The sequence below is a fragment of the Acanthaster planci genome, linkage group LG11 (genome assembly GCF_054643075.1).
Source record: "Acanthaster planci isolate LZ-2023a linkage group LG11, COTS_SCS, whole genome shotgun sequence".
Classification (NCBI taxonomy): Eukaryota; Metazoa; Echinodermata; class Asteroidea; order Valvatida; family Acanthasteridae; genus Acanthaster; species Acanthaster planci.
This window is the reverse complement of record NC_141787.1, coordinates 293,034-318,641: the sequence shown is the minus strand read 5'-3', so window position 1 is coordinate 318,641 and position 25,608 is coordinate 293,034. Positions and strand designations below refer to the sequence as shown.

Below are 25,608 nucleotides of genomic sequence, written 5' to 3'. Positions count from 1 at the left end.
TCCCTTGTATGTGACCATGGCCTCATCCAGTGCCAGATCCTGGTGAACGTTGTAGTTCTTACTACATTGCTTGGCAACCTTATCCCACACAATCTGTAGAGGATAGAGAGGGTGACGCTTTCGCCACATATACCGATCTGCCTTCCTCTTGATTCTTGCTGGTCCACGCTGTGGATTTGAATATGCCAAGGATTCAGAGAGCTGGTTAAAACGAGTCATTGTCATTGTTGAGGAGATGAGATTGTTGCGTAGTCCTGGATGCGTTGACCAGTCATCCTCTGCATTTTCGTTGCCGTGGACCCCTTGCAACATTCTAATGCCAAGCCAAGCTCGGATTTCAGCTGGAGTTGTCGGTTTGGTGAAGTTTGGTTTAGGTTGGCCAGTCATGTTTGTGTACTTTGAAATCTTCCTGAAGAGGAATAGAGGAAAGTACGACAAGAAATATTCCAATGGGTCATCGTTGTCTGGGTGATCCTGCTGAGGACCATAAGGTTTCTTCCCTCTGAATTTATGGATGTGTACTTTTTTCAAACTTCTTGTCCAGCCATGGCAGTCTCTTGGATAGACCCCATGTTTGGTTTTCTCTGGTCATTGTCGGACAAAGGCTCTAGGGTTTTCATCTTTCGCTTCTTGGGTTGGGTCCGGGATTGGCTGAGACAAATCAACTTCATCCTCTTCCTCTTTTTCTTCTTCTTCCTCCTCCTCATCTTCCTCCTTCTCTCCGGATCCATCTTCATCCATTCCCGCCTCCTCTTCTGTCTCATAATATTTATGGTCAAAATTTCCTCCACCCTTACTACCATGGGTAGCACCACCACTTATAACCTTGCACTCCATCACTGTTATTGTATCAGCTGGAGCCAGCGATGGTCTTGGCTGGGAGCTATTTTGCTCGTTATCCCAACTGCATTTTTTCTGATGTTTCTTTCTCATGTCTCTTCCTCTTTCTGCAAAGAAAAATGGTAGATTTTATTCTTTGCATGTACATGTATGTGTTACATGTATAAATGAAACAGAGGGAAATCACTTATATGTTGTAGTCAACTGAAAGAAAAAGCATACATTTATAACTAGGAAAAAAGGCCAAGCATCGGTATGTAGAATGTGCACATACCTTCCTTCACTCATTTTGACAGCAAGGCTCTCAACCAGGTCTCTCTCCTGACCTCTCAAACTTGAATGGAGGTTCCACACATCCCGTTGACTCATGTCAGCAATTTCAGGACTCTCAACTTTATGGAAAGGGGATGTACTCTGAAAAAACCTGTTTTTGCAGGTCTTATATAGCCTTACCAACATTGATGTCATGCAATTCTAAGCAATTTCATGCTATATTATAGTGTCATGCTAATTCCAACTAAAGTGTTATGCCAAGTAACATTTTACATCATAAAATGTCACTAATAATAAAAACAAACAATTTTCCCCTCCTAGTGCCCAGTAAAAAAATCCAGGGCTTTCTTTCATTCGTCATTTTTCATAGTTCACTGTGAACTGACAGTGCCAAGGGTGTCTCAAAAGTAAGTGAACCACTTTACTAGAGAACCCAATTGTCCTCCCTGGCACTCCAGTTGTTGGCATTCATGGGATAACAAGGTTATCCTCCAATGCACTCCACTGGGAGTTTGAAAATCACTCCACTGGTAATGCAAAGACTCCAACTGCAGTGTGTTGGCAGTACTACTGACTGGCAGTAAATTGCACTCATAGAGCAAGGGTTAAAGTATTTCTTTTAAGAGGATTAATTCACAGAGAAGAGTAAAACAGTTTGAATCTCAGAAATTTCTAGTGTTTTGAATGCAAGTGCCATTCAAGCATTCTTTTTTAAACATGGCAAAAGTGACCAACACTCAGTACAGTTGCAGCAAAGGCAGCTTTCAAGTACCTGATCTTGTAGACATGTACTTCATACATTTATATTGCATCAGATTTTACCCAAAGACCAAGATTTCTCAAAGTAGGAATTTAAAACTTTATTGCCAAAATAATGAAAGGAAAGAAAAACATTACACATTAAGGTTGAATTTCACTTTCTGGGGAAAGTATTGAAGTATAACGCAGTGCATTATTAGGTGCATATCTTTCAAATGTTGGTTTACAAAGTTGGTGAAAATGCTCGGCATTCTACACAGTACAAGATTGTTTTGTGTGGTAAATGTGACTGAATACATCACAGAAAAGGTAGAACCTATTGGTGGCCATTAAACATTTAATTATCTTTATATTTATTAAACTTAATGTCAAACTGAAGTACATACAAGTATATGTTTCAATACTTCCATTTACTAATAGCATTGGAGAAAAGTCAGTAAACCCAAAGCTTTGCTATCCATCTACAGTTGACAGTCCAAAAGACTAAAACCCTTATTTTACAATCTTTTCTGTGATCAATGTCTCAACTTAGAATACATTAAGGAATACAACTCTGTGTAATGTTGATGTTGCCACAATATTTATTGTAATAAAGGGCTACTCAAGCAGTATTGCAAAGAGCAAAAAACAGAACAGGTGTCTCCTGTCCCTATATGGAGTTGTCATTTAAATATTTGATGTATTTATAATCCACTGAATTGTTGAAATGTTCCTATGCCACTTGTTGCAGTTCTACTTGTGTATAACTTCTAATTATTAGTTCCAGTTTAAGACTTAATTGCAGCATATGAGAATAAAATTAATACATGCAACACACAATGATTTAACTTGGCATTGTCAAGAATCTTTGAACTATGAATAAACTGTATGAAAACAAATTGAATTTAACTTTGGCAATATCTCAAAGATTGAGTGCACTGCAGTATTATGCTAAAATATACATATTCAATGATTCTAACATGAAAACCTGTATCTCCCAACACAGAAAGCGCTGCAAACAGAAAGCAGCCCTAAGCCACTTGCTAAACATCTTACATCTTAACTAATATTGCTTGTATTATAGTTTATTTCAACATTTGCATAATTATGTAACATCTAATCCTTTCCATCCAAGAGAAATTGCCTGTCTCCACAATACATGTATTGCATTCACACTGGTGCATTTACTGATCGCAGTCGATTCCTTGGCAAACGTTCAAAGACTAATATTCCTGCAGCCCTTTCAATTGCATCAATTGGGACAAGGAACTTTTCCAGTGGTGTATCATCTGACATGGCTGTATTAGGAATAATAAATGCTCGCAGATCATATATTTGATCCGTTGTTTCTCCCAGCACTACCTTAAAGAAGTGAGTAGGGACTGCCACAGAGTTGGTACCAATCACTTCGTATTTGACATATCGCCTTCGGTTGGTCTCTTGGCTGTTGATATAAATTAACATTAAAATGGTAGGAATTATGAAAAAATGAATGATCAATAATACCAGTTCCTTAACTCAAGCTTTAATGTAAAGGTTATTCAACACAGATGACATGTAAAAATGTAGACGTACTGTGCTAAGTATAGTGGTCCTGTACACACATATACTTTTGAGTAAAGCTTCGTCAAACTCCGAACATACTTCTCCAGGTTGTTCCAAATGCCACGATTAAAACCCTCACCAACCTGGTGAATTCAGAGATTAAAATAAAGATGAGTTGAACATTTTGAAGCATTAAATTTCAAACAGGCAACTGATGATTCAAACCGAGCCAGGGTTGGGATTAACAAACATCAGTGGGCAACAGTTGCAACCACTAGCTAGTGACTTCCACAAACGTTAATGGCAACTGTGGTACGTACATTATTTCAGTGCAAAACCTAGTTAATAAGATGTAAACTATCAAATCTGAATGCCAAATATTTCCAAATACATGTACAATTCTTTCTACAAATGCTTCTTGAAAGTCATTATAATGAAGAAATGCAAGAAAGAACTTATTTGCTCTTTTTAAGCCTTTGTGTTCTACCTGAGGACTAACATTGCTGAGTAGAAATGTCTTTTGCATGACTCCGCCTGATCTTCGGTGATTGGCTGCTGCTGCTAGATGACCTCTGTCATAGCCACTCCCACTATAATCCTCATTGGTTGACTGAAAGAATGGATGCACCGATTGGTCCACTTCAAACTGACAGTCTGTCCTATCAATAGCATCATTGTATTTGACTTCATCTCTTGTTAAGCATTCAAAAACCCATTTTGCATTTCTCATCCTTCTGTCATATGAGATTACATAATTATCATGCATTTGAACTTGGCCATGATCGGGGAAACCAAATTTCATGATTTCTCCTGAACGGTTCTGAGAAGGTGGCTGGCTTGGTGAATCTTTCTTAGTTGCCTCCGCATGAGTAAATAATGTCCATCTGGAGTTGGGTAAGTCATCATTTGTACGCTTGGAGGTTAAACTGTTGGTAGCATTTTGTTTTGATCTTTCATACCACGATCCCAGAATTCCCCCGGCAGCACTCAGTGAGATGGCTGAAACCACAGGCAATATGGACCTTCGCATGGTTACTGCAAATAAACAATGATTTTTTCATGTCAGATATAACAATTTTTAAAGACAACTTTTCATCTTTCCTATTTTGACTCAAGCATATTGTTTGGTGCAAGTGGCCGATATGTGCAAGCAATCACTCAATCATGTTCGATTGGCAGCGGTGTAGGGAAGGCATTTTCTGGGGGGGGGTGCAAGAGTCAATTTGCCGACATGTACATTAGGGTGCTGCACCCCCAACACCCTGGTCGCCATGCTCCTGATGATTGGTTGATTCTTAGTGTATGATTTGTCAACAATTTGATTTGTCAATATTTCTTTCTTATCCACGGTTGTGAAAGATTCTTTCAAAAAGGGAATTAAGTTCGAAATTTCATGGGGAATCGATCTAATGCACGAAGTGTTCGGGCTATCATGCAGAGCGACATGCATGTCGACTGTGCGCGCATGATGCCCAACCACCATGCCAATACCGAGGCCGAGGGTTAGGCCCTGCTTTGCCTTTGATAACAGCGCAAAATATGGTCAAAAACGGACAGAAGTGCAGGGTAAAAACTGTGTGGGTTAGTCTCATTTGAATAAAAAAAAATGCACATAATTACCTAAATCCCAACAGTACACGTTCATGACATTAGGGGCTTCCCCACGTGCGGTGTTGAAAGGTAAACAGCATCAAATGTAGCATCAATAATATTATCTAGCGCCCTCTTTTGTGTAGTAAACGTTCAGGACAACTGGGATTTGTTAAAAAAAATCTTGTATTTCGTGTGCTACTCGTTAAATGAAATGAACGGCTACCAAAAATAAAACCTGCCAAGGACAGTGTAATTATTACATCTTCAAAATTGCATTAAAGTTAAAAAAGTCTTACTTTTGATTTTTAATGATAAAAACCCGCTTCATAATTATATATCCATCTACATGTTAGGAGAATAAAATAATTGATAGAAGCAGTTTGGTTGACGGACAAACAAGCGAGGTGGTCGGGAACCATACCGCATGTATAGCGCGTAGGCAATGTAAACAAAATACATATGCGCGCATAACGACAAGCGCTAAGCAGGCCTGGACAAGTGTTGTGTTTTACCTTTGCAAGAGAAGTTCCCGTGTCGAATTTGCCGAATCGTGCCTATTCAAAAGAGCGCGTGCTACTTTAAGTATTTAAACGTATCTATGACCGCTTCAGCAATGCCTTAAACAAACTTTGGAGACAAGATGAGCCTGAATTGGAGGCGGAATGACTACTTTCAGCGGTTACTGGAGGAGGGTCCTGCAAGCCACTCCGCCCTGGAGTTGTTGGTAGACGATCTTCACCGTGATAAAGCCCACACCATCGGGGCGTTTCTCGATCACTACGGCTCTGAAGATTTCCTGTGGGGCTTGGTCCGAATGCTGAGTGCAGAAAATACCAGGTAGGCCTGGGTACAACACGCAGATCGTGTTATCATGTAACTATCTGCTCTATTTCCAAGGATGTATTTCTTTCTGCACTGTTAAATGTTAAATGAGAAAATCACATCAGTGATTGCAAAGTGAATAAGCCTTATTCCTGATACCACATGAGTGATTTTGCACAATGGTAGAAAGGCACCGTGGGAAGGAAAAGGGGGCAATGTTTGCTCCTTTTTCTTTCCCAACCTGCCTTTCTACCATTGTACAAAATCACTCATGCAGTATCAGCAGTAAGGTTTATTCAGAGATCGTTAGAGTCATGATTAATAGCCACAGGCAGGTAGGCCCTATTTGATGTTACATTAGAGGTAGGCCTATAGTACACAACATTCAGTGTTAAAACAATAAAAGATCATGTTGTAGACTTTATTTAGATTGAAAACTGTAAAAAAAAATGCAAACACGCCATTTAACACTTCACTATTTACATGTACATGTATTTGAGTTGACCACGGATGTGGCCTTACAGTAAGTGAAATCAGGGAAAGAATTCCTTCGTCCTGTACTGATGTTTTCCCTGTTGACTTGCTTTCACCATAACTTGTACCTTGGATGACTCGTGCCTTGGACAACTCATACCCTGAGTTAAGACCACACGTACCTGGGTCTGTCCACACTAACGGATACATTTGCACGTAACCAAAATCATCTCTTTCTTTAACAGTGTTGAGAGTCAAGAAATGAACTTTAACAATTTTACTGATGTATAATTGTGGAGATATAGTTTACACAGTTTAATAGGATTTGGTTGTTCTTTGTTAAAATAATCAGGATCTTGATGAAAATGTCCAGCTTACATGTATATTAGGGGTTCTGGTGGGACATGCACATAACTGTGAAAGTTCATGTTTTTCAGGTTATCTAAAATACCACTCTTATAGAGAAAAGCAATTCATTTGTTAAAACATGGGTGCTACAGGTATCACATTTGAGAAATGGGTCAAAATCTTACATGGCTCTTTATTTCTTTAGTTATCTTAAACCGGAATTTAAGGAGAGCTAATTAAGGAATAACGTACGTCACAGTGTCTGTCCACAGACTGACAAACATGAAACAGGCTGATTTTGCCATTCCTTGAGCAGATAACCTCAACAAAAACATGTATATCTTCCTGAGAAAAGTTTTTACAATAATAGTTGTATTTATTTAAAGCAAATTAGGTGACTGAGAAACCAAATTATTATTCAAGTTGATTGAAATAAAATAGGCTCTGAGTAAGCCTTGATTTCTGTGAAGGTACAAGTTGTCTCGTACACGAAGGTAGGAGTTGTCATTACTGGAGGTACGGTACTCTGCAAAGGTATGAGTTGGTACAGTTAAGCTGAGTTGATGGTATGAGTTATCCAAGGTACATGTCAACCTGTTTCCTAGTGACCTACAGTGTAGCATTAGCCATCAGAAAGCAATAAAATAGCCTGAAGTTCAGTGAAATTATTGGGGTATTCACTTGAATGACATGTAGCTTGTGCACAGGTTGTCAAGCGGCATTGGTATAAGGAATACTTTCCCAAAAAAATGTCATCCTGTTATGATCTTCACTTCACGATGAAGACTGACACTGATAATACATGTAGTTTAGTGAGATCTTTTTGAGTACCGGTTCATTGGTGTACCAGGATATTCACTATTTTACATCAAGTGACATAGTGGTTGTTTTTAATTTAAATCCCAACTTGATCAATCCTTTGCATTTTTATGTAAATAATTTTACCACATTGGAACATGTAAACTTTTAGTTAAGATTTATTCGTCTTGGTGCATACTGAGTGAATTGCAATTTTTTTGTGTAAGTTTAAAGAAAATTTGTTTCCCTCTCTGTAGTCTGTATCATTGGGTGTGTATCGTAAGTCTGACTCGTCGGAATAATGAGGCGTCAAATTTATGGGCAATTTTTTTTTTCAGCCTCAGAGTTCCGACGCCTCAAAGGTCCAATGCCTCATACTGTACATTTAAATCCTACGTCGGACCAACGAGGTGTCGGACTTACATGTAATATGAGGCATCTGTGTGATTGACTGTTAAACATGGAGGAGTGTGGGCCCACACGACACTTGGCCCAAGAGCGAGATTCAACTTTGTTCCCAACTCGTGCCGTACTGACCGTGTTAGGAAAACTAAATCAAGCAGACTACCTGCACAGTTTGTACAGTGGTCCAGTATTTTTTAAATCCCAAATACCACTACTTGTATGTGTAAGAATGATGTACATGTATGATACTTTGCTAAATATTAAAAGCATTTTTTTTTTACTGTAATACTTTTGAGATCTTAAAAATGTTTGTGTCATAAATAGTACACCGTCTTCATACGCTCGTAACGAGCTTCAAATCAAATGTTGGACTTCCCAGATGTCAGATTTTTTGAGGCGTTGAATCTACATGTATGCCATAGGCAAAAAAACCCTGGAACTTTTAAACACATTTGTTGGACTTATGAGGCGTCGGACTTATGAGCTGACCCCATATCATCATGATAACTCTTGAAGACTTAAGAAAAACATGGGGACATGTAATTGGCCCAACATTGAAAACAATAATTGAGACACTCATGTCTCAACTCTCTCTCTAAATACTTGTAGTTCTTGGCCTGAGGTACATGTACCGGTACTTGTAGCACCACCAAGGGGTGTCAGTCTAGGAGAGGAAGGCAGGAGAGGAAGGCAGTTTTTAACCTTTGCCAGGAAGGGGCAGGCAGATTTCAATTTGGAATCCCTGGGATGTTCTGTGTGTTTTTCTCATTTCAAAGAGTCGTCAGAGTTTCATGTTTTTGAGATGCACTGCAGGTCCCTGTAAAATACAGCTTCAGGTTCTTTGAACATACTTTACATTACATCATAGAGCAAGGAAATGTACATGTGCACTTGTACACTACTTGTAAGTTGGTTGTGCATGGTGCTGGTGGCCATTTTCAGGTAAGATCTTTAATTTGTTCCCAGGGATACACGTGAGTAGACCTTTTGTGCTATCCCTCTGTAACAAAAGTACATGTAGTTACTGGAAAGATGGCTGTCATGCATAACTGTAATGTTGACTCCCTTACTGTTATTCTTTTTGCCTTTTGTTAATTTGTAAAGTTCTCAGTACATGTAATGAATTCAGTGCAGTACATTGTGCAAACAAAGGCATTTGGACGGCATGTACATGTACGGTAGTGTGGTTGCAAACATACTGTACTGGGCATACGCATTGTATATTCACCATTTGCCAGTGAGGAGTTCATTTCACAGAATTCAATTCTGTACCTGCTTGCAGCACTACAAAGTGATGCTTACGGGTCAAACATACCAGTGTCTTGTCTTTGTGCTTGAAGTCTTCAAAGTCTTGACGTGTTGACTTGTTGCAGTGTAATGGGTTTGAATAGTAGGATCAAAGTGTCTGGGTGTGGGCGTATGAAAGGAAGGAGAAGAGGGCAAATATTGACTGCTGCATGAAAAGCCAACTGGTAAAGGCACAGTGGCTATAGGTTTTAGTGTTCAATAAGTTGGGTTGCAACTTGCAAGGCCTATCATTCTTGGGCAAGTGCTCTTATTCAACATTTATTTTTTCCATTTCTTTACCCAGGGTATGCCCGAATAGTTACAAACTGGTTTCCATTGGGGCCCTGCGATCATTACAAGTGAATAACATAGTTACTTGTAGAATCTCACAACAAAAAGTTCTGTTTTTAAAATACATGTACCCTAAAGAAAAAGTAAATTTTTGCTTTAGCATACTCAGAAAAATAAAATTAACTTTGAGTTTGAATATTTTTTCAGCTGACTCTAAATGCTGGATCAGAAAAAAATTTAGTTCGTGATTTTTTTCAAAGTGCTAACAATCCAGCATCGTGAAGAATTTGTTCACTTTAATTCAATTACATGTGTAAATTTGTACACATATACACGTACATGTAGTTGGTGGGTTCATAATCCAATTACTAAAAATGTTGGCCTCACATTGTACTGTACCGGTACATGCACATTTACCTGAAAGCATTTTCTTCGGGTACTTGATGTTTAACGAAAAATGTTCCAAGAAATTCATGAGAAAAGTTTCTAACAATCGTTGCTCACAGTCACATTTGATAAATTTAGATGATATAACACAGATTGGTGAAATCCATGCACATGTACATACATGTATTTAAGACATGAAAACACCATCTGTGGGTGACCCACAAATTATTCGAAGACATTTAGGCCATTTAAGTGATGTACATGTAGAAGTGTTCCAATCACTTTATTGAAGTGCATAATTCTACACCTGCCTATAATGATATCAGTATTGTTCAGATAGCAAAGATTAGCTGATGTCAATCAATATTTACATGTACCTCTGTGCCAATATGACAACTATACATTCCCAAGTCAACATGCACAATACATGTTCACATGACACAATTCCAAAGCTCATGTACATATATATTTGCGAAGATACATGTATTTGCATGTAACTTAGGGACCGTCCGAACGTACATAGCATACGAAGGACGAGGGGGTCGTGGGCAGCGTTCAACTTTTCGGGTCATGTAAAATGCTGATATTTTAGTATGTACATGTACTAGTAGTATTCTCACATACACTTAAAACGTGAAAAATCAAGAAAAAGCTAGCATTACATACATAATCACCAGTCGCGTGCTGAAAGCTGCCTTTGATGGAGAGTAAATTCACAAAGTTTGCATGCATCGAGCATGAGGTACATGTACATACTATTTTCCTTGTACTGTAGGTCCACCCACAGTGGCGCGGCCTGGTACACTGTGTTGGTATGATGCACTTCGGGTGTACATGTATACTGTATGTATGTACAATGTACTGTACGTGAAGCCCAGCCTACAGTATGAGCACAAGCACACAGCTCAATATGCCAACAGTACAGTACGTGTACTAAATAACCTTTTGCATTGTTGCGCATCGTTTCCAACACTGTATCCATTTTTACCCACATAGTTTTGTCCTTGTTAGGGGGGGTGTCCACATTATCATTGATGAATAAAAAGTTTTTTAATGTGTCTAAACAATGCTTTCATATTTAACCCTTTTAGTTTTAAAACATGAAGGCTTTCAAAAATTCATATCTCTCTGCTTAAAAATGGGCACTTTCCAACAATGTAGCACCTACATGTATGGAGTTTGTTGATATTTCAAGTGTACTCTGTGTACTATGAAAATGTTGAGAACTTTGGACAACCCCTTACATGTATGTATGCAATGTGTAATGCTTAGAAAAGCTTTAATCTTTGATGTTTGGAAGCATGCTAGACTTTTCCTGTGGCTCACCAATTGTCACCATGTCCATAAATTGTAGCTCAAGACATTTGGGACATTTATTTACCACAGTGTACACCGAAAGTATGCCATTGCACTAGCATATTAAAACACCTGTACACATACATGTACCTGTATGTTGTGCATAGGCTGGTTGATATTTTTCATTGATATACCGGTATTTCTGAAATCCAGTGCATTGAGTACATTTGATATTTCAAACATATTCAATATTCCCCATAAATGTGTACCAGTGCACTCTTGTAAACTCAGAACCATACGTTCATGTATATTTACATGTAAATTTATAACTTGAAGTTCTGTTTATTGTCAACTCGCAGTTTTATTCCCATCAGTAGATGAATCTCCATAACTTGAAATGTCCCGATGGTACGTGTACTTTGGTTTTGTTTAAGCAAAGAAACTGCTCCCAGAACAGTCACAAACAAGTATAAACAGATTGTGAAACTTTTTCATGAGTCATTGCACCCCGGCACAATTTGTCCTTTCATGCTGGGGTAAGATGTGCAAACCATTCATGTACATGTACTGTACATGAACCTTACCATTGTGATCAGACAAGCCACCAGATCCCTTCCCCACTCTCAATTGCAGTCCAATCCATGGTTCTGTGCAGTGGCTGTGTGACTAAATTTGAAATCTAGCTTTTGAATCAGATTGCTATTACTGGCTCTCATGCAGTTAGTGGTTTGTGTGGGGCAGTGTGCGTTATAAATGCATGTGGTGCATAATGACAAGAAATAAAGATTCACTACACAATTTGATTTATTCTTTGGTATTACATGTACTGATAAAGCAACTAGAGGCAAGACTGTTACAAAATTATAAAACCATATTTTTGGACTCAAGAAAAGCAAGATAAATTTTGATGGTTCATCCACGCAAAGAAGATTACAAATTCCAATGGATGGTGAGAGCATGGGTCGTACTTGTATACTACATGTACGTTGGTGCTTATGACTTTTTGCTGACTTGATTTCAAGTCACAGACACAATTTGGCAACTACATTGCACAAGCTATTTCAGAATAAAAAATAATTGAATAATCAATGATCTGACTTGTTTTCAATATTTTTGATATTATTCTTGTATAGTAATTTTCAACATTTTGATATATTGGTGGTATCGATTTTAAATAAAGTAAATGATTATTATCCATAGGCTATTGATGAACTCTAGTCACGCTAAACAAAGACCTGAATGTCATATATTTTGTGCCAGAAAACACTGACTGCATTTACTTCAACCAAGAAGAGATTACTATGCTACCTTCCACTTCATATCACATCAAGGGCTTTCACGTTTAGTTTGGAAAAATTCCTGAAACACAAGGGCTTTCCTACATGTAGTGAACCTTCACCCACATAAAAACTTTGAGTAGACTATGTTGTTTATTCAATGGTTCCGAGTTCAATCTGTAATGAATTATTCATACATGTATATGTATGTACTGTTATTCTAGAACTTACAAAATGCCAATAATTTATGCATGAAATCAATGCTGTCATGAATAAATCATTCTTCTAGAGTTACTGCAACTGTCACCGACCTGTATGCTTACTTAGTGAATAGCACTGTACTGTTAATTATTTATTTACTCTGCCCCAGTTTTCAGACTGTTACAAACCTTGTAGACATGCTAATTGTTGAAATGGTAAAGAAGGTGCAAGCCCCTTCATCCACAGTTCACATAGTCTACAGCAGTAGAATTAATTATTCATTTTACCTCGATTATTTCTGTTTTAGGGTTTTTTAAATGGATCATTTTGATGCCCCGTGGAAATACAGGATGTATGTGCATTTGACCTTTTACGCAGTGGTTGAACTTGAAGATACAAGAAGGTTCCCAGCAAAATATCTCAGAAAAAAGTTAAATAGAAATTTATTGTTTGAATTCTTTATCTCTGGGTATTTCTCTCGTTTACTTTGCAAAGCATGCACTTGTAGCCACAGGAATATAATGAAATGAGAAGTTCCGTGCTTGATTTGCTGTAATTCCCCTACCGGTATATCCTTGAAATTTAAATTCTTTGTTAATATGCTTAAAAATGAATAATTTGTGTGCTCTCCTAGGGTTGCTGGAAACTCCGCCTACATATTTGGCACTGTTGCTGAGAGTGTTGAAGGTCAGCAGAGAGTGCTATCACTTATCAATGGACCACACCCCCAGAATATCCTGGCTGATTTGACTAACATGCTTGACTACGATGATGATGAGTCTGTCATGAATGCTGCTGGTACCCTGGGAACACTGGTAAATCACAAGAACTCAAACACTTTGATCAAACATCTTGGAATAAAACTTTGACAATCATCCAGGACTGTTCTGTTCTGACCGTAGTTAACCAAAATGTAACATATTGTGGGCTACTTTTGTAGACATGCGTATGCCAGAGTACCTGAACTTTCTGTTCAGTGATATTGAGTCATATTTTTACTGCAGGATACTTGAGATGTACATTTATGCCGAAAAGATTCAGTCATACATATACATTTAATTAAAAAGTAATAAACATACACGCACATGTATGAGCTTGAGCAAAATCATTACACAACCTGCTAGCACATAACATCCTTCAGTACATGTCTTTGTTTGCTCTCTAAGGCTGAGAGCTCAGGTGGAAGAGAATGGATGTTAAAGGAACCGTGTCTGCAAGTGACCATCAGTAGAGTGACTGGTTTACTGAACAGTAACAACCTCTGGACAGCCAGCAATGCAGCCTTGGTCTTAGCAAGGTAAGTCTGGATTTACTACAAGAGAAATGATCAATCAACTGACCAGTAACAACCTTTGGGCACCCAGCTAGGCAGTCCTGGTCAGTAGCATGACAAGCGGACAGGCCCAGGCACTATTCTTAACATTTTGCAAAGGTATGCTGTATTTCTGTGAAAGATACATGTATTGATGATGTGGCATCAATTCCATTGATTGTAAAAATGCTTGCCATTTATGCAGATTATCGATAGCAGAGGAGGGATGCCAGCTAATGTTAGACCACAGTTTTTGTCATCAGATCTTGACCAAGCTTGTAGAATCCCTTGGTATAGATGAAGCAGGTACATGTACATGCATAGATTTTCATTTAGCATGTTTTTCCCTTCAGCTCCTGAAAGCATCTGCTAAACTCTCAAACTTCTTTTTTTTTTCTTTGAAAAACTGTAGAAAAGAAGTACTTGGATATTGTTGAGGTGTTTCATGCATGGATGTTTCATGGCATGAATTTATTAATGTAAAGTACGTGATCAGTGAGTACATGAAGGTAGGGCTGGTACTCAATTGGGCTTGCACTGCTAACGTTAACGATTGATAAATTTATGAATGATACCCAGCTCCATTCTTGAACAAACAAGCGCAGTTTGGACATTTATGCCAAATCACTTAACTCCATCTCTCACTATGAATACGTGGTGAAATATTAACTTTATGAACTGATATCTCCTGATCAATAGGACGAGGCATGAATGCAGCCTTTGCTTTGGGTAGATTGTGTGACTTGGAGACAGGTAGAATCAGACTACTACAACATCCAGACTCCGAAAAAATGGTGAGAAACATGCTGATTAGAGCGTAAGAAATTGGTTCAGAAAAGAAATGTGATGTGATGTCCAGTTTCTCTGTCCTACAAAATATAGCCAACTCATGATTCAAGAATAAGTATATGTGCTATAAATTTAGTAAATGTTGCACATAATTTCAATTTTCCACAATCCCACAAAGTTGGCATGTCCAAAAAATTTCCTTATGTGTTTATTAATTTTCAGATGAGTAGACTATGCAGCATGCTCTCCAGTAAAGACTCAGGGTGTGGCAAGAACGCTTGCTATGCCATTAGTTGCCTAGCAACCAGTACTCAAGGTCATGGCAGGTTGCTAGGTCACAATAATTCGGAGGTCATGTTGCAGAGGCTTGGGTCACAACTGAGTAACGAGGACTCTGAGACAGCTTGGTTTGCTGCTATGTGAGTATTTAGCCATGTCCAAATCACTTGGCTGTGGCTGACAATGTTGAATGTGTCCATGGAAAAGGCAGTCATTTTTGACATAGCATAAGGAACAGCTTCTATTTGTGTGTAAACTCTGCAAGCTTGACCCACTGGGATAGATAGAGTTTTATGCACTATGCAGGGTTTCATGCTTAGATTTTCACTATGTGAAATCTTAAAGTCTTCCCTCATCAGCTTGTCTTACATACATATATACGTACAAGTATATCTAAAGATTGTCAAGCATCAAGATTTGATTCTTGCTAGCTCTCTTAGGCCCTGTGATATGTTGACTCTGAGTTTATTTTGTTCATACTATATTTGGAATAGGACATTGCGGACACTAGCAAGTAAACGAGCTGGTTGTTTAAGGTTGCGGAATCACCCCCATGTTGTCCCTGCTCTACAGGTCAGTATATTTAAAATGACGACAGCTTAAGCTCATATACAGACCTCTCCTTGCTAAAACTTCTTAGACACAATAGAGGTAATTCACAAGCCCACAAAGTTTACCTGAAGAAGGTCTATTGCTGGATAGTGGGTCTACATTTAGTACTATGCAGTGGTTCACCGTTCACAACCTTTAGAAGATACAGCGGGCATCCAGCGGGTGAAGTTGATGTGGATCGACAAATATCAGACATATTTGAAGGGGAAGTTGCAACATGTTGGTTGTGAATGCGTGGACGAAGTATAATGATCTAAAACCATACCTAATCATACATGCAGTGGATTTGTGTGATGTTGATCTTTTCCCATAATGCATTACAACCTTCCATTGATGTGAGCCACCTTAGTAACAATTAGCTGTATTGTAATTGCTCCTAATGTCTTATTGTCTTGTATTAAAAAATGTCCAGATTGTTCAGTGCAAAGACCTATCACATCAAGATTTGAAGGAAGAGGTGGCACTGACGTTAGAACTCCTGAAGACATTACACCAACCTAGGCCACCTAGGCTAGAGGTCAAAGGTTATAGTGATATCCATGCTGCTTGGGATGAAGTCACATTGAAGAGTGGTTTGGAAGTCACCTACAGGTTGTATAGTGGTGAGCAAGATCATGGTGCTAAAATTGTCTCCTCTGCAAAAAATAAGTAGAATTAATGGTATGGCTGAATTCCTTTTTGAACGTAAAATAGATTATTGTTTGTTATTCCTTATTTTACAGGATATCATTTGTGAAATAAACTGAATTCACAATATTTTTCAGTTATATTTAAGGTGCTTTATATAGCACCTTAAATGCATCAGGTGCCTTATATATGCGTTATATTTAAGGTGTCAAATACATGTAGTTTGAATGTACATGTTCATCCACACTTTCGTATTGTCCAGATTCTGACGTCATTTACGAAGGGAAATCTCTCAGTCATCTTGTCACTGGACTCCGAGCCGACACACGGTATTCCTTCAGACTTCAGCTCAGTACCGAAGGTGATGATAGCCCATTAAGTGAGGTTACTTTGGCAACCACTGAAGAATCTCCACCTGATGCCCCACAAGGGCTGAGGATTCTGGCAGTGACGATCTCCCAGCTCAAATTAGGCTGGGCACCTCCTGAATTCAACAATGGTGCCCTGAAGGGATATGTGGTTTATAATAGAAAACAGCAGGTAGAGACAACAACAGAGTTGAGTAGCATTGTGAGTGGTCTGACGCCAGGTACAACCTATGATCTTCATGTGAGTACATTTTGTATTGCAGTAGGGTGTCAGTCCAACGCGTATTCATGAGCAAGACAATGTGCATTGATTGTTTCCATCCTTCCAGAAGCAGATTGGCACCTGTAAGGGTAAATGCAGTTAGCAATAAAGAAACTTGCTTACATTTACTTGAAATAACTGAATTAAGCCATTTGTGAATCTTGTGTCAAGAACCAGGTCTAGGTTGTCACAGGTTCCAAATATTTTGTATATATAGACAATGGACATAGTTAGTTGACACCCTGGAAGTTAATTTTAGCTCTTGCTCATGTGGAAAAATATAAAGGATATTGTGGTTGGTCCTGCTTAATCACAGATCTGAGCTCCAAAGGCTTGGAATGGAATTGTGCAACTTTTTTTCCTGGAGTACGGGTGCCTCTTTAATGCCTAACATTTCTGGATTGATTGTGTTTCTGATTGTAGGTGTGTGCCTTCAATCACAAAGGTAAAGGACCTAAAGCCACCATTACAGCCACTACAACAGAGCTAGGTAAGTACAGTTGAAGTGATGTCTTCAAGGGTTTCATTGAACAGCATCATTGTAGAGTATATTGTTTGTTTTTCCACAGTGACCATAGGCAATGTTATGTCCAATGAATAAGTTGAAAATGGTAGATGTACTGTACATGTTCACTTCTGTACAGCACTTCAAAAATCTTGAAAATGAAACAGCAGGTGAATTCTCTTGTGTTGCCATGTTGGAAGGCAAGACCGTAATACTCTCTGAAATTTCTCCCTCAGTGAATTAGTGTTTCTTGTTTTCTTACAGTTAGGTGACATGTTCCCTTTGAATTAGCCTATCAGTGTTTTTCAGAGTTTTGTCTACTGCAAGTAATACATGTCAATTCCTGTTGGTCTCCCTCTGTAGGCAAGCATGCTCCTGGTAAGCCTAACCTGACGGTTAGAGGTCGTAGTGAGATCCACGTTACATGGACACCCCCAGAGTTCCCCCTTGGTCGACTTCATCGCTTTGAGTTGACCCAGAATGGGAAGGTCATCTACTCAGGCACAGAGCTCAGCTACACAGCTCATCGACTCACTCCCAACACTGAGTATAAATTCACTGTAAGTTAAAGTCATAAGTCTTGTTTTCCTAGTAATGTTATTGCTGTCGAAGACATTTTATTCTTACAGCATTAGTAGTGAACGTTACTACTGTTCTGGCTGCTGTTTCAACCATTTTGCAATTTTCATTCAAAGGGATATATCAGCCCTTACTTCACATTTCTATTATTGTTTGTTTTAGGTTATTGCTGTGACCAGTGAAGGAAAATGTGAAAGTGATGCAGCCAAAAAGAAAACTCCAAAAGATGAATGTAAGTCTCCCTAAAAGATTGGGTCATTACTTCACACGCAAGCAGACTTCTGCCATCGATAAAAAGTCCCTCTAGAAGTAGAACACATTTCAACAATAATGAATTTTCAGTTTTGCCGTTGATTTTGTGTGTGGTGTTGGCTTCAGAAGTCTTTGTAGAAAGCCTACGAAGAATGTCTGGATTAGAAACTTCAGTTCTGTTTGGTTTTGTCTTTTTTCAGACAACGTGCAATCAACAGCTCCTATTTTCTTCTCTCATCCAGTCAGAGCAGGAGAAGATGCATCAGGTATGTGACAGTATTGATTGATTTGAATTGATAAGAATTACAGTGATTCAATCTACAGCATTTTTCCCTAAGAGTATAGAGCTCACGTCTGTTCACTCTTCCTGTGGTTGGGAAATGTTCTGCTAATAATGGACGTGTCCTGTCTATTTTTAGCAAGTGCAGAAGGGAATGTAAATGTAGAAGTAAGATGTAAAAATGAAATTTTCTGAAATTGCTTGGTTGATGCTATGGTATTTTTCAGGAAAGAGCAAAGAAAAGAGCTTCAGGACCCAGTCAAGGCACGGTCGCAAGAGGGGAAGCTCAGCAAGAGTAAGTGCAGCCCACTTTCATATTTATTCTCTCGGATGTTCTTTAATATTAACTGTGCCTGGTTTTTGAAAGATAAGTGGATTTCTGAGTTTTACAGAAATTGCTACCGGAAAATCTAAGTAATTTTACAGGTTTCATTTCTAGAGTTCCGTTTTTACATTAACAAGACAGAGCAAGTCTGGTTCATGTGCATGTATTCCTGCAAACATATATTACAGAGTGTGTTGAATTAAATGTGTCTGAAGTCCTGATGAGAACACTGTTTTCTTTGATTTGTTGAAATGCTGCCGTCAGAGGAAACAGTCACTGACTCAGTCCTATGTATTCTGGGTAAGCAAGTGTTTTTGTGCAAGTATTAATGGAATAAATTGGTGTAAATCTGTGAGTTAAGATTACTTCACAGTTGAAAAATGTGAAATGAATTTCAGGCACCTGTGGACTGCATAACATTTAATTTTTTTCTGAAGTTAATCTCGCTAATTCATTCAAAATCATATGATGTGAAAAGTAGGCGTCGTGTAAGAGAATCTTATTGAATTCTCATAAGTCATTGGGATCCTTTTTTTCACTTGGATCAACTTATTAATCCCAGTTGAGATCAATCATTCAGAGTTTATGTCCCTTGAGGAAGAAGAGTGTTCCAAGTGATTACAGCTGGTTTTTCTTTACCTAAATGTTCCAAGCATTTTATGAGCCCTTAATCCTAATGCCTGACCAATTTACACATCAATTGAGGTAAATCTTTGACCAAGAATCATCTTATATGTGGTCAGTGTGTATTGTTTGTTCTTTTGCGATGTTATTAATTGATGATACTGGAGTGCATATAAATTTAATTAGGTAATAAATATTTGCTTCATTGTCATTTGATGTGTTCTTTGTATTTGTAGCAGCGACATTTGAAGCAGCCAATATCACCAACTTATACTGAACCTCCAAGTTTGCATTCCTCTTCACGTCCCTCATCAGGTATGAATCTATTAAACTTATTTTTAAAATAATTTTGTATATCTTTAAACCTGTTTCAAGCCAGAAAATGTTCGGTACAAATGAGGGATAGATTGAACATTTTCGCTTCTGAGGATGGGCCTTGCAGTGTAAAGTTGGGAGGTCTTGACATTTATAAAGCTTCTATTTAGTGAAATTAGCAGTTTCAGTGCAGGAGCAAAGATTTCACCTGACTTCTGATATCTCTGCAGGATTTAGTGATGATAGTTCACACTCCAAAACCCAGTGTAGGCCAAAGAGATCTGTTGGTGGTTTTGAAAAAAGGGTGAGTAATTTGCTTGAGTCCGTCCAAGACCTTAGTGTTTATTTTCTTTGCTTTTTGGCTTCTAGTCATGTTGTTTGAAAGTGAACATTTGTGGTACCTCATGTGAATTAGAAGCAGAAAATGCTACCTTTGGTTGCCATTTTAACCTAAACAAGGACATTCTCTAAACATTTGAAGTTTTACAATGACGCTGAGTTGGCAGAGAACTGTTTAACACAGAATATGGGGAAATGCAAATCAGTGTTGTTCTGTTTTGTGGTAATTAGGATAGATTAGTAATTGTATTTGTTTCTGTTCATTTATTTGTGGATTTGATGTGACTAGGCTAATAAATCATCGACAACAATGGAACCTGTAGCTGAATGGAGCAATGAGCGATGCTCAACATCATCCTCAGAGACTGGGGAGGAGGATGAGGAGGATGAGGAGAGATGGCCTGGTGCTGATCACCTCAGCTATAGAACCTCAATCACTTTACGTGCTAGGCATGGGAAAGCTCCAGAGAGTGCTTCATCTATAAAGACATCCTTTTCTGGTGATCACACTGGCATATTCTCTGAAGGGAATAGGTTTCTGGATAACCCTACCTCAAAACACAAACACAAAGGCCATCAGGAAAGCAAAAGGAAAGCATCAACCGAAATGGAGCATGTAAGATTGACACAAGCAGAGAGGTCAAATCTTGATGAAGTCAAACCTGAGGTCAGAGGTCATACCAAAGCACATGTAAATTCAAAAGAGGCTAATGATCATACCAGTACAAACCAAAGATGTAGCCAGGAAGCAAGTGCCTTAAATCTGCCCAAAAGCACAGTGCATTCTGTCAAGACTAAACACTTGGCTGATAACCAAGGCAACCATGAATCCGATCCAGCCACTTTTAAACTGGATAGACTGTTACGCAGCTTGAAAAGTACCAGCACTCAAAGGACTGTGTTGAATTCCCACCGAGCCATAGTGCCAGGCAAGGAGAGCTTACAGCGGACGCCTACAAGTGTGACTTGGGACCCTAGAGTGAGCAGCAGCATAGGCTCAAGCTCACAATTAGCAAAGCAAGACTTGAGATTAGATGGTGTGCCACCCTCTCGAGATACAACAACGAGAGAAATTGCTACTTCAGGCAAGGAATTTACACTCTTAGCCAATGGTCAGATTGTGTATAGGGATTCAAGGTCAGGAAGTGGGACATCAAAGAAGTCATCCTCATCATCTGAGGCAACGACTGCCAAGTCAGAAAAGAAACCACTCAGAGAGAAGCGGCGTACCTCATGTAAAACTTTGCATGGAGAAATGTCATTGCAACCTCTTCACCAAGAAGGATTCATTGCAGCTGATGCACCTATTCCTGACATTCCATGGGAAGGAGGTGATGGGTCAAAAGTTACAAACACAGCTCCACCGGCTACTTGGATAACTCAAACCAAGTAAGCTTTCGTTCAGTCAGACAAGAAGGTCATGAATTTCATCTGCATGCTTGTCCTTGTGTGCTTCATCGTTAGTTTGAACCATCAACCCCCATGCTCTCTGAGGCTCCTCCCCTTAAAGTAGGAATATTTCATAGTCGTGCATAGTTAACATTCAAACTGGTGTCACTTTTGCATTTACATGTGTATGTTGCTTGCAGTGTTTAACCACTTGCTGCCGGGGAGCCTAGTTTCGGGCACGTATTCTTTATATGCACAGCCGGGGTCTCCGAAATCGGACAATGGGAACTGGGCCTTATAACAAAAGACGGTACTCGTAACAAAAGACCAGGCTGCTGGGAATTACCAATATTTTTTCACTGTCAATAGTGGAGATAATCCAGCAATTTTTTGAAACACAACACATTGGCATTCAGTGCGAGCGGATTACCACTTGGGACAAAAGTGCTCCACCACCGCAGGATGAGCCACACAGTACTGCTGCATGCTAATCTGGCATATATATATGTACTGTATATTTCTTTAAGTGATGCACATATCCAAGATTTAGTAATGAGTGTAAGAAATTGTTTCAAACACCTTAACTGTTCTCTCTACGCGCAGTTTTATGTTACTTGTGCTGTGTTGCTTGCTATGTTGTGTTGTTGCTCATTTACATGTATGCTTAACCCACATACCATCCTGTGCTCAATGCTTACTCCAGGACTGCCTTAGCTGATAACGCTATCCCGTTCCGTAGTGCCCTCGCTGACTATTCATCTTTCTACCAACGAGCTAACTCCATCATCAGTAGTCACAGGTACAATGGAAACTAAGAAACTGTGCTCACTTCTTGAGATTCTCTTCAAACTGCCGCCTTCTGTTTTATTTCTCTGCAAGTTATTAGTTTTTTCCAATCGGTGATTATTACATCACTGTAAAATTGTCATTTATTGTTCTTACCATTTGATTTTTTTGTTAGTTTTTACTATATGCTACATTGCTTTGAACATTTCCTATTAATTGTGTTTCAGTTTATAAGTTTACTTCATACTGCTTTCTGTTTTATGTTGCTTGTGTAGTCATTGCACGTACATGTACGTGTGAGGGAAAATGGGATTTTTTGTACAGAATTATCAATGACTTGGAGTCAAACCTTGATAACTCATCTGCAGACCAACTCTCAAGAAAAACCTGGCCAAATTAGCTAGCTACCCTGGAGCCTTTCCTATGCAGCATGGAGTCACAGCTATCCAGTATGAACCAGACTTCCCTACCAGTAAACCAGTAACCACAAACAAGTACCAGTTTATCCCAACGCAGTACAGAACACAGCCAACCAACCTGCCAGGTCAGACCACACACAAAAGAGGACCCAACACCAATTTGTACGATAAAAGTGAGTAGATGGAAGTAGTTTTATTTTTGAGGCAACTTGCACAGAATAAAGGCAACTTTTATTTTGTACTAATTAACTGCTTATTTCAGCTGTATGTTAAAGGCCTGAAAATTTTTAACTTAATTTAAATTCAGCACTTATTCAGGGAAAGTCCTAAAGAGCGCAAGTGCTTAGACAATGGCTGACAATGTAAAATTTCATTGTTTGTGAAAGGAAGACTTGCCTTCCAACACAGTCTGAAAGAAGCTAGGGTTATGTCGAGAACAAGCCTTGAGGGTTGACTGCTTCCAACCAGTATGTGGAAGTAGGGGCGAAATTTCAGAACACCCAGTCACATTACAGTTGTGTATAAAAAAACCAGCTTGTCTTTAAATACTTTGCAGACCTTTTATATGGATTCAAGTCAGTACTTTTTCATTGAAGTCTGCTTGCAATGGTGAAGTGACGAGTTTTGTCCTTGCAGGTGCTTATGTGAAGAAACTTGAAGCTCTGTCTCAGCTGAGTGCGGGACATAAGACTGGAATGGTATGCCATGAATGTAATCATCCGGAGACTGATGGACTGATCACACCTAAAGCAGCAGTGGCACTGAAATATTCACATCGCAATGATCTGTAAGTAATTCTGAGCTGTGAAACACTCAAGACAAGTGTTTTAGGAAGGATGCTGAATATGTCATGATGTCATTCAATTTACGGGTCAAATCATTTAAGCTTTCTGAGAAACTTTTAGGTTGAGGAGTTCCAATAGTTCTTCACAAGGTATATGTTAAAACTGTACATTATTTTGGATTTGCATGTATAGCTTGTGTGCCTAAAGGAGCCAAAAAATTTAGGATTGTTCAATCCATTTCCACAGAGACTTAACTGTCTCACCATATTCTGGAATTGTATGGTAAATGTTACAAAAGCCAGACGGCAACAATCAATTTGAATCTATAATATGGGATTGCCTTCCTCTGATGTAATTATTTAATTTGGACCAGCGTACACTGGGACTTGAATCCAAGCCTGTTTGCTTTTTTGGCAAGTTGTCTACATGAGTAAAGCAAGTCCTGTTTGGCATATACCTCCTGGTAAATCTTGTTCAAGTGTTTTGAGCTGAAAGCCGTAAAGCATGAAATGAAATATTCTTCTAAATGTCCTGTGCTTGTTCCAGCTATTACTAGTCACTCAGATGTTTGTTTCCTTCAACAGCTCAGTGTCTGTGGGAGGATCCAGGACAAAGAATAGTCCAGTACCAGACATAGCCAGCTGATTGCATGTGACACCACCTGGAACCAGGCTCAGAAAAGAGCACCTTCTAAATAGCTTTTTCTAGTACATGAATAATTATCACACCAGCTATTAGAAATAGTCTCCTTGTTCAAATACTTTCCAAAGTCTCCACCATTTTGTAAAGCATCAAGGCATGCCAACCATGCCGTCTTAATGTCTTTGAATTACAAAGGCTCACTTCACACATTTGTTCAGTTGAATTTGCAATTTATTCACCATGTTTGCCTTGTCAATCCAGTGATGAGGATAATCATATTCTTCTTTTGCAGTACATGCATTCGGTTGAAATTTTCTCACTTATTGCCAGTAATGCAGAAAAGGATTGCCACTGTTTTACCTTAGACCAACAGATCATGTGGCCTTCACCTGGCCTCAGCCAAGGGTTGCACTACTGTCACCACCCATTACTGTATGTGTGTTAGGAGGTTAATGTTTTTGAATCCAGAGTCCATTATGTAAATATTGGAAAATCTAATTTTGATCATGTCATAATATGTGTGGTTCACATTTTTTGAAATTGTATAAATCTATCTTAATTGTATATTTAGAAAATATGTTTACATAATTTGGCAAAGTAATTTGATTGATGAATATTTTTAAATAAATTTATCTTTTTGTATCATAAGAAATGCTGCAATGAGGATATTGTAAAAGGTAAAAATTCCTATTTCAGTATTTGTTAACCTGCAAAAATTACCTAAGATTAACCACTTGCTGCTAGGGTATCTGGTATTGGGCACTTAGGCTTTTTTCAAGGAGCCGGGGAGCCCGAAATCGGAACTTTAATTAAGAAAGAATTAATAAAGCCCTTGGGTTGTTTTTTTTTAAAGTTTGTTGCCCTCAGTCCAAAGTTTAGGTCAGCAACCGAGGTAATTAGGCAATAATGGGTTCCTGGGGCCCTGATTCATAGCCGGGTTGACCGAACTTGTATAATCCTTGAATAAAAGAACGAGCTGCTGGGACTTGCCAGTGCAGAGCACTGGCTGTAAGTGGAGGTAATCCACCTTTTGTACGAGAAGAATGAACTGGCCCGGGCGCTGCTGGCCCATGACACGTTGACTGACAGGGGTCAACCCGACGCTGCTGAGAATAAAATTGTGGTGTAGTGGCCATCTCGTGCATAGTGGATCCCAAATTATTAGTGTTAAGCACTTTTTCAGAGCACTGACAATATGTCTGATGTAATTTCTGGAGAGTCAAGTTCTTCCAGCTGTGAAAGCAATTTTTTCAGGCAAGTTCAGATGAGGATTCCTCATCTAATTCACCATTGGCGTCACCTGCCCGAGCACAGTCAAGCACAGAGATAGACAGTGATCTACCCCTGGCCATATACGCCAAGTGTGAGAGACAGTCCCCTACACAGACCGCCGCATTGACCAGCAGCAGTACCGCACTTTTGTAGATGAAGACAGCATGTGGAGATGAAGGAGAGGTGGTGACCAACGGCCAGGTAGACGGCTTAGCTGTTCACCAGTGAAGCCGTACTTCGGTGTACAGAGTACACTGTTCGAAACGTCGAGT

At 39.0% G+C, this 25,608-nt stretch overlaps 2 protein-coding genes across 6 annotated transcripts; one reads left to right on the top strand and one right to left on the bottom strand.

Annotated features, from left to right (window-relative positions):
* Positions 1-1,948: 1,948 nt before the first annotated feature.
* LOC110978347 (endonuclease G, mitochondrial-like) lies at positions 1,949-10,608 on the bottom strand. Of its 3 annotated transcripts, none has more exons than XM_022233282.2 (4): positions 10,468-10,608; positions 3,884-4,431; positions 3,427-3,539; positions 1,949-3,295 (listed from the first exon to the last, which is right to left on the bottom strand). In XM_022233282.2, exons 2-4 carry the CDS (start codon positions 4,424-4,426, stop codon positions 3,022-3,024), a joined length of 930 nt encoding a protein of 309 aa, XP_022088974.2. In that variant the 5' UTR covers positions 4,427-4,431; positions 10,468-10,608; the 3' UTR covers positions 1,949-3,021. The 3 variants fall into 3 exon arrangements, with proteins under 3 accessions (XP_022088974.2, XP_086999610.1, XP_086999611.1); XM_087143484.1 differs by lacking the exon at positions 10,468-10,608 and adding an exon at positions 5,017-5,100; XM_087143485.1 differs by lacking the exon at positions 10,468-10,608 and adding an exon at positions 5,017-5,100 and having other exon boundaries at positions 3,896-4,431.
* On the top strand, positions 5,443-24,916 carry LOC110978344 (uncharacterized). 3 transcript variants are annotated; one of them, XM_022233278.2, is made up of 22 exons: positions 5,443-5,826; positions 13,210-13,390; positions 13,742-13,872; positions 14,093-14,193; positions 14,587-14,681; positions 14,899-15,095; positions 15,450-15,528; positions 15,980-16,169; positions 16,457-16,803; positions 17,248-17,314; positions 17,693-17,889; positions 18,071-18,140; positions 18,361-18,426; positions 18,668-18,735; positions 19,030-19,065; positions 19,626-19,704; positions 19,935-20,008; positions 20,333-21,432; positions 22,136-22,231; positions 22,587-22,810; positions 23,274-23,424; positions 24,007-24,916. In XM_022233278.2, the coding sequence occupies exons 1-22, from the start codon at positions 5,630-5,632 to the stop codon at positions 24,065-24,067; spliced, it is 3,807 nt and encodes a 1,268-aa protein (XP_022088970.2). In that variant the 5' UTR covers positions 5,443-5,629; the 3' UTR covers positions 24,068-24,916. The 3 variants fall into 3 exon arrangements, with proteins under 3 accessions (XP_022088970.2, XP_022088971.2, XP_022088972.2); XM_022233279.2 differs by lacking the exon at positions 19,030-19,065 and having other exon boundaries at positions 5,444-5,826; XM_022233280.2 differs by lacking the exon at positions 22,136-22,231 and having other exon boundaries at positions 5,444-5,826.
* The last annotated feature ends 692 nt before the right edge of the window (positions 24,917-25,608 follow it).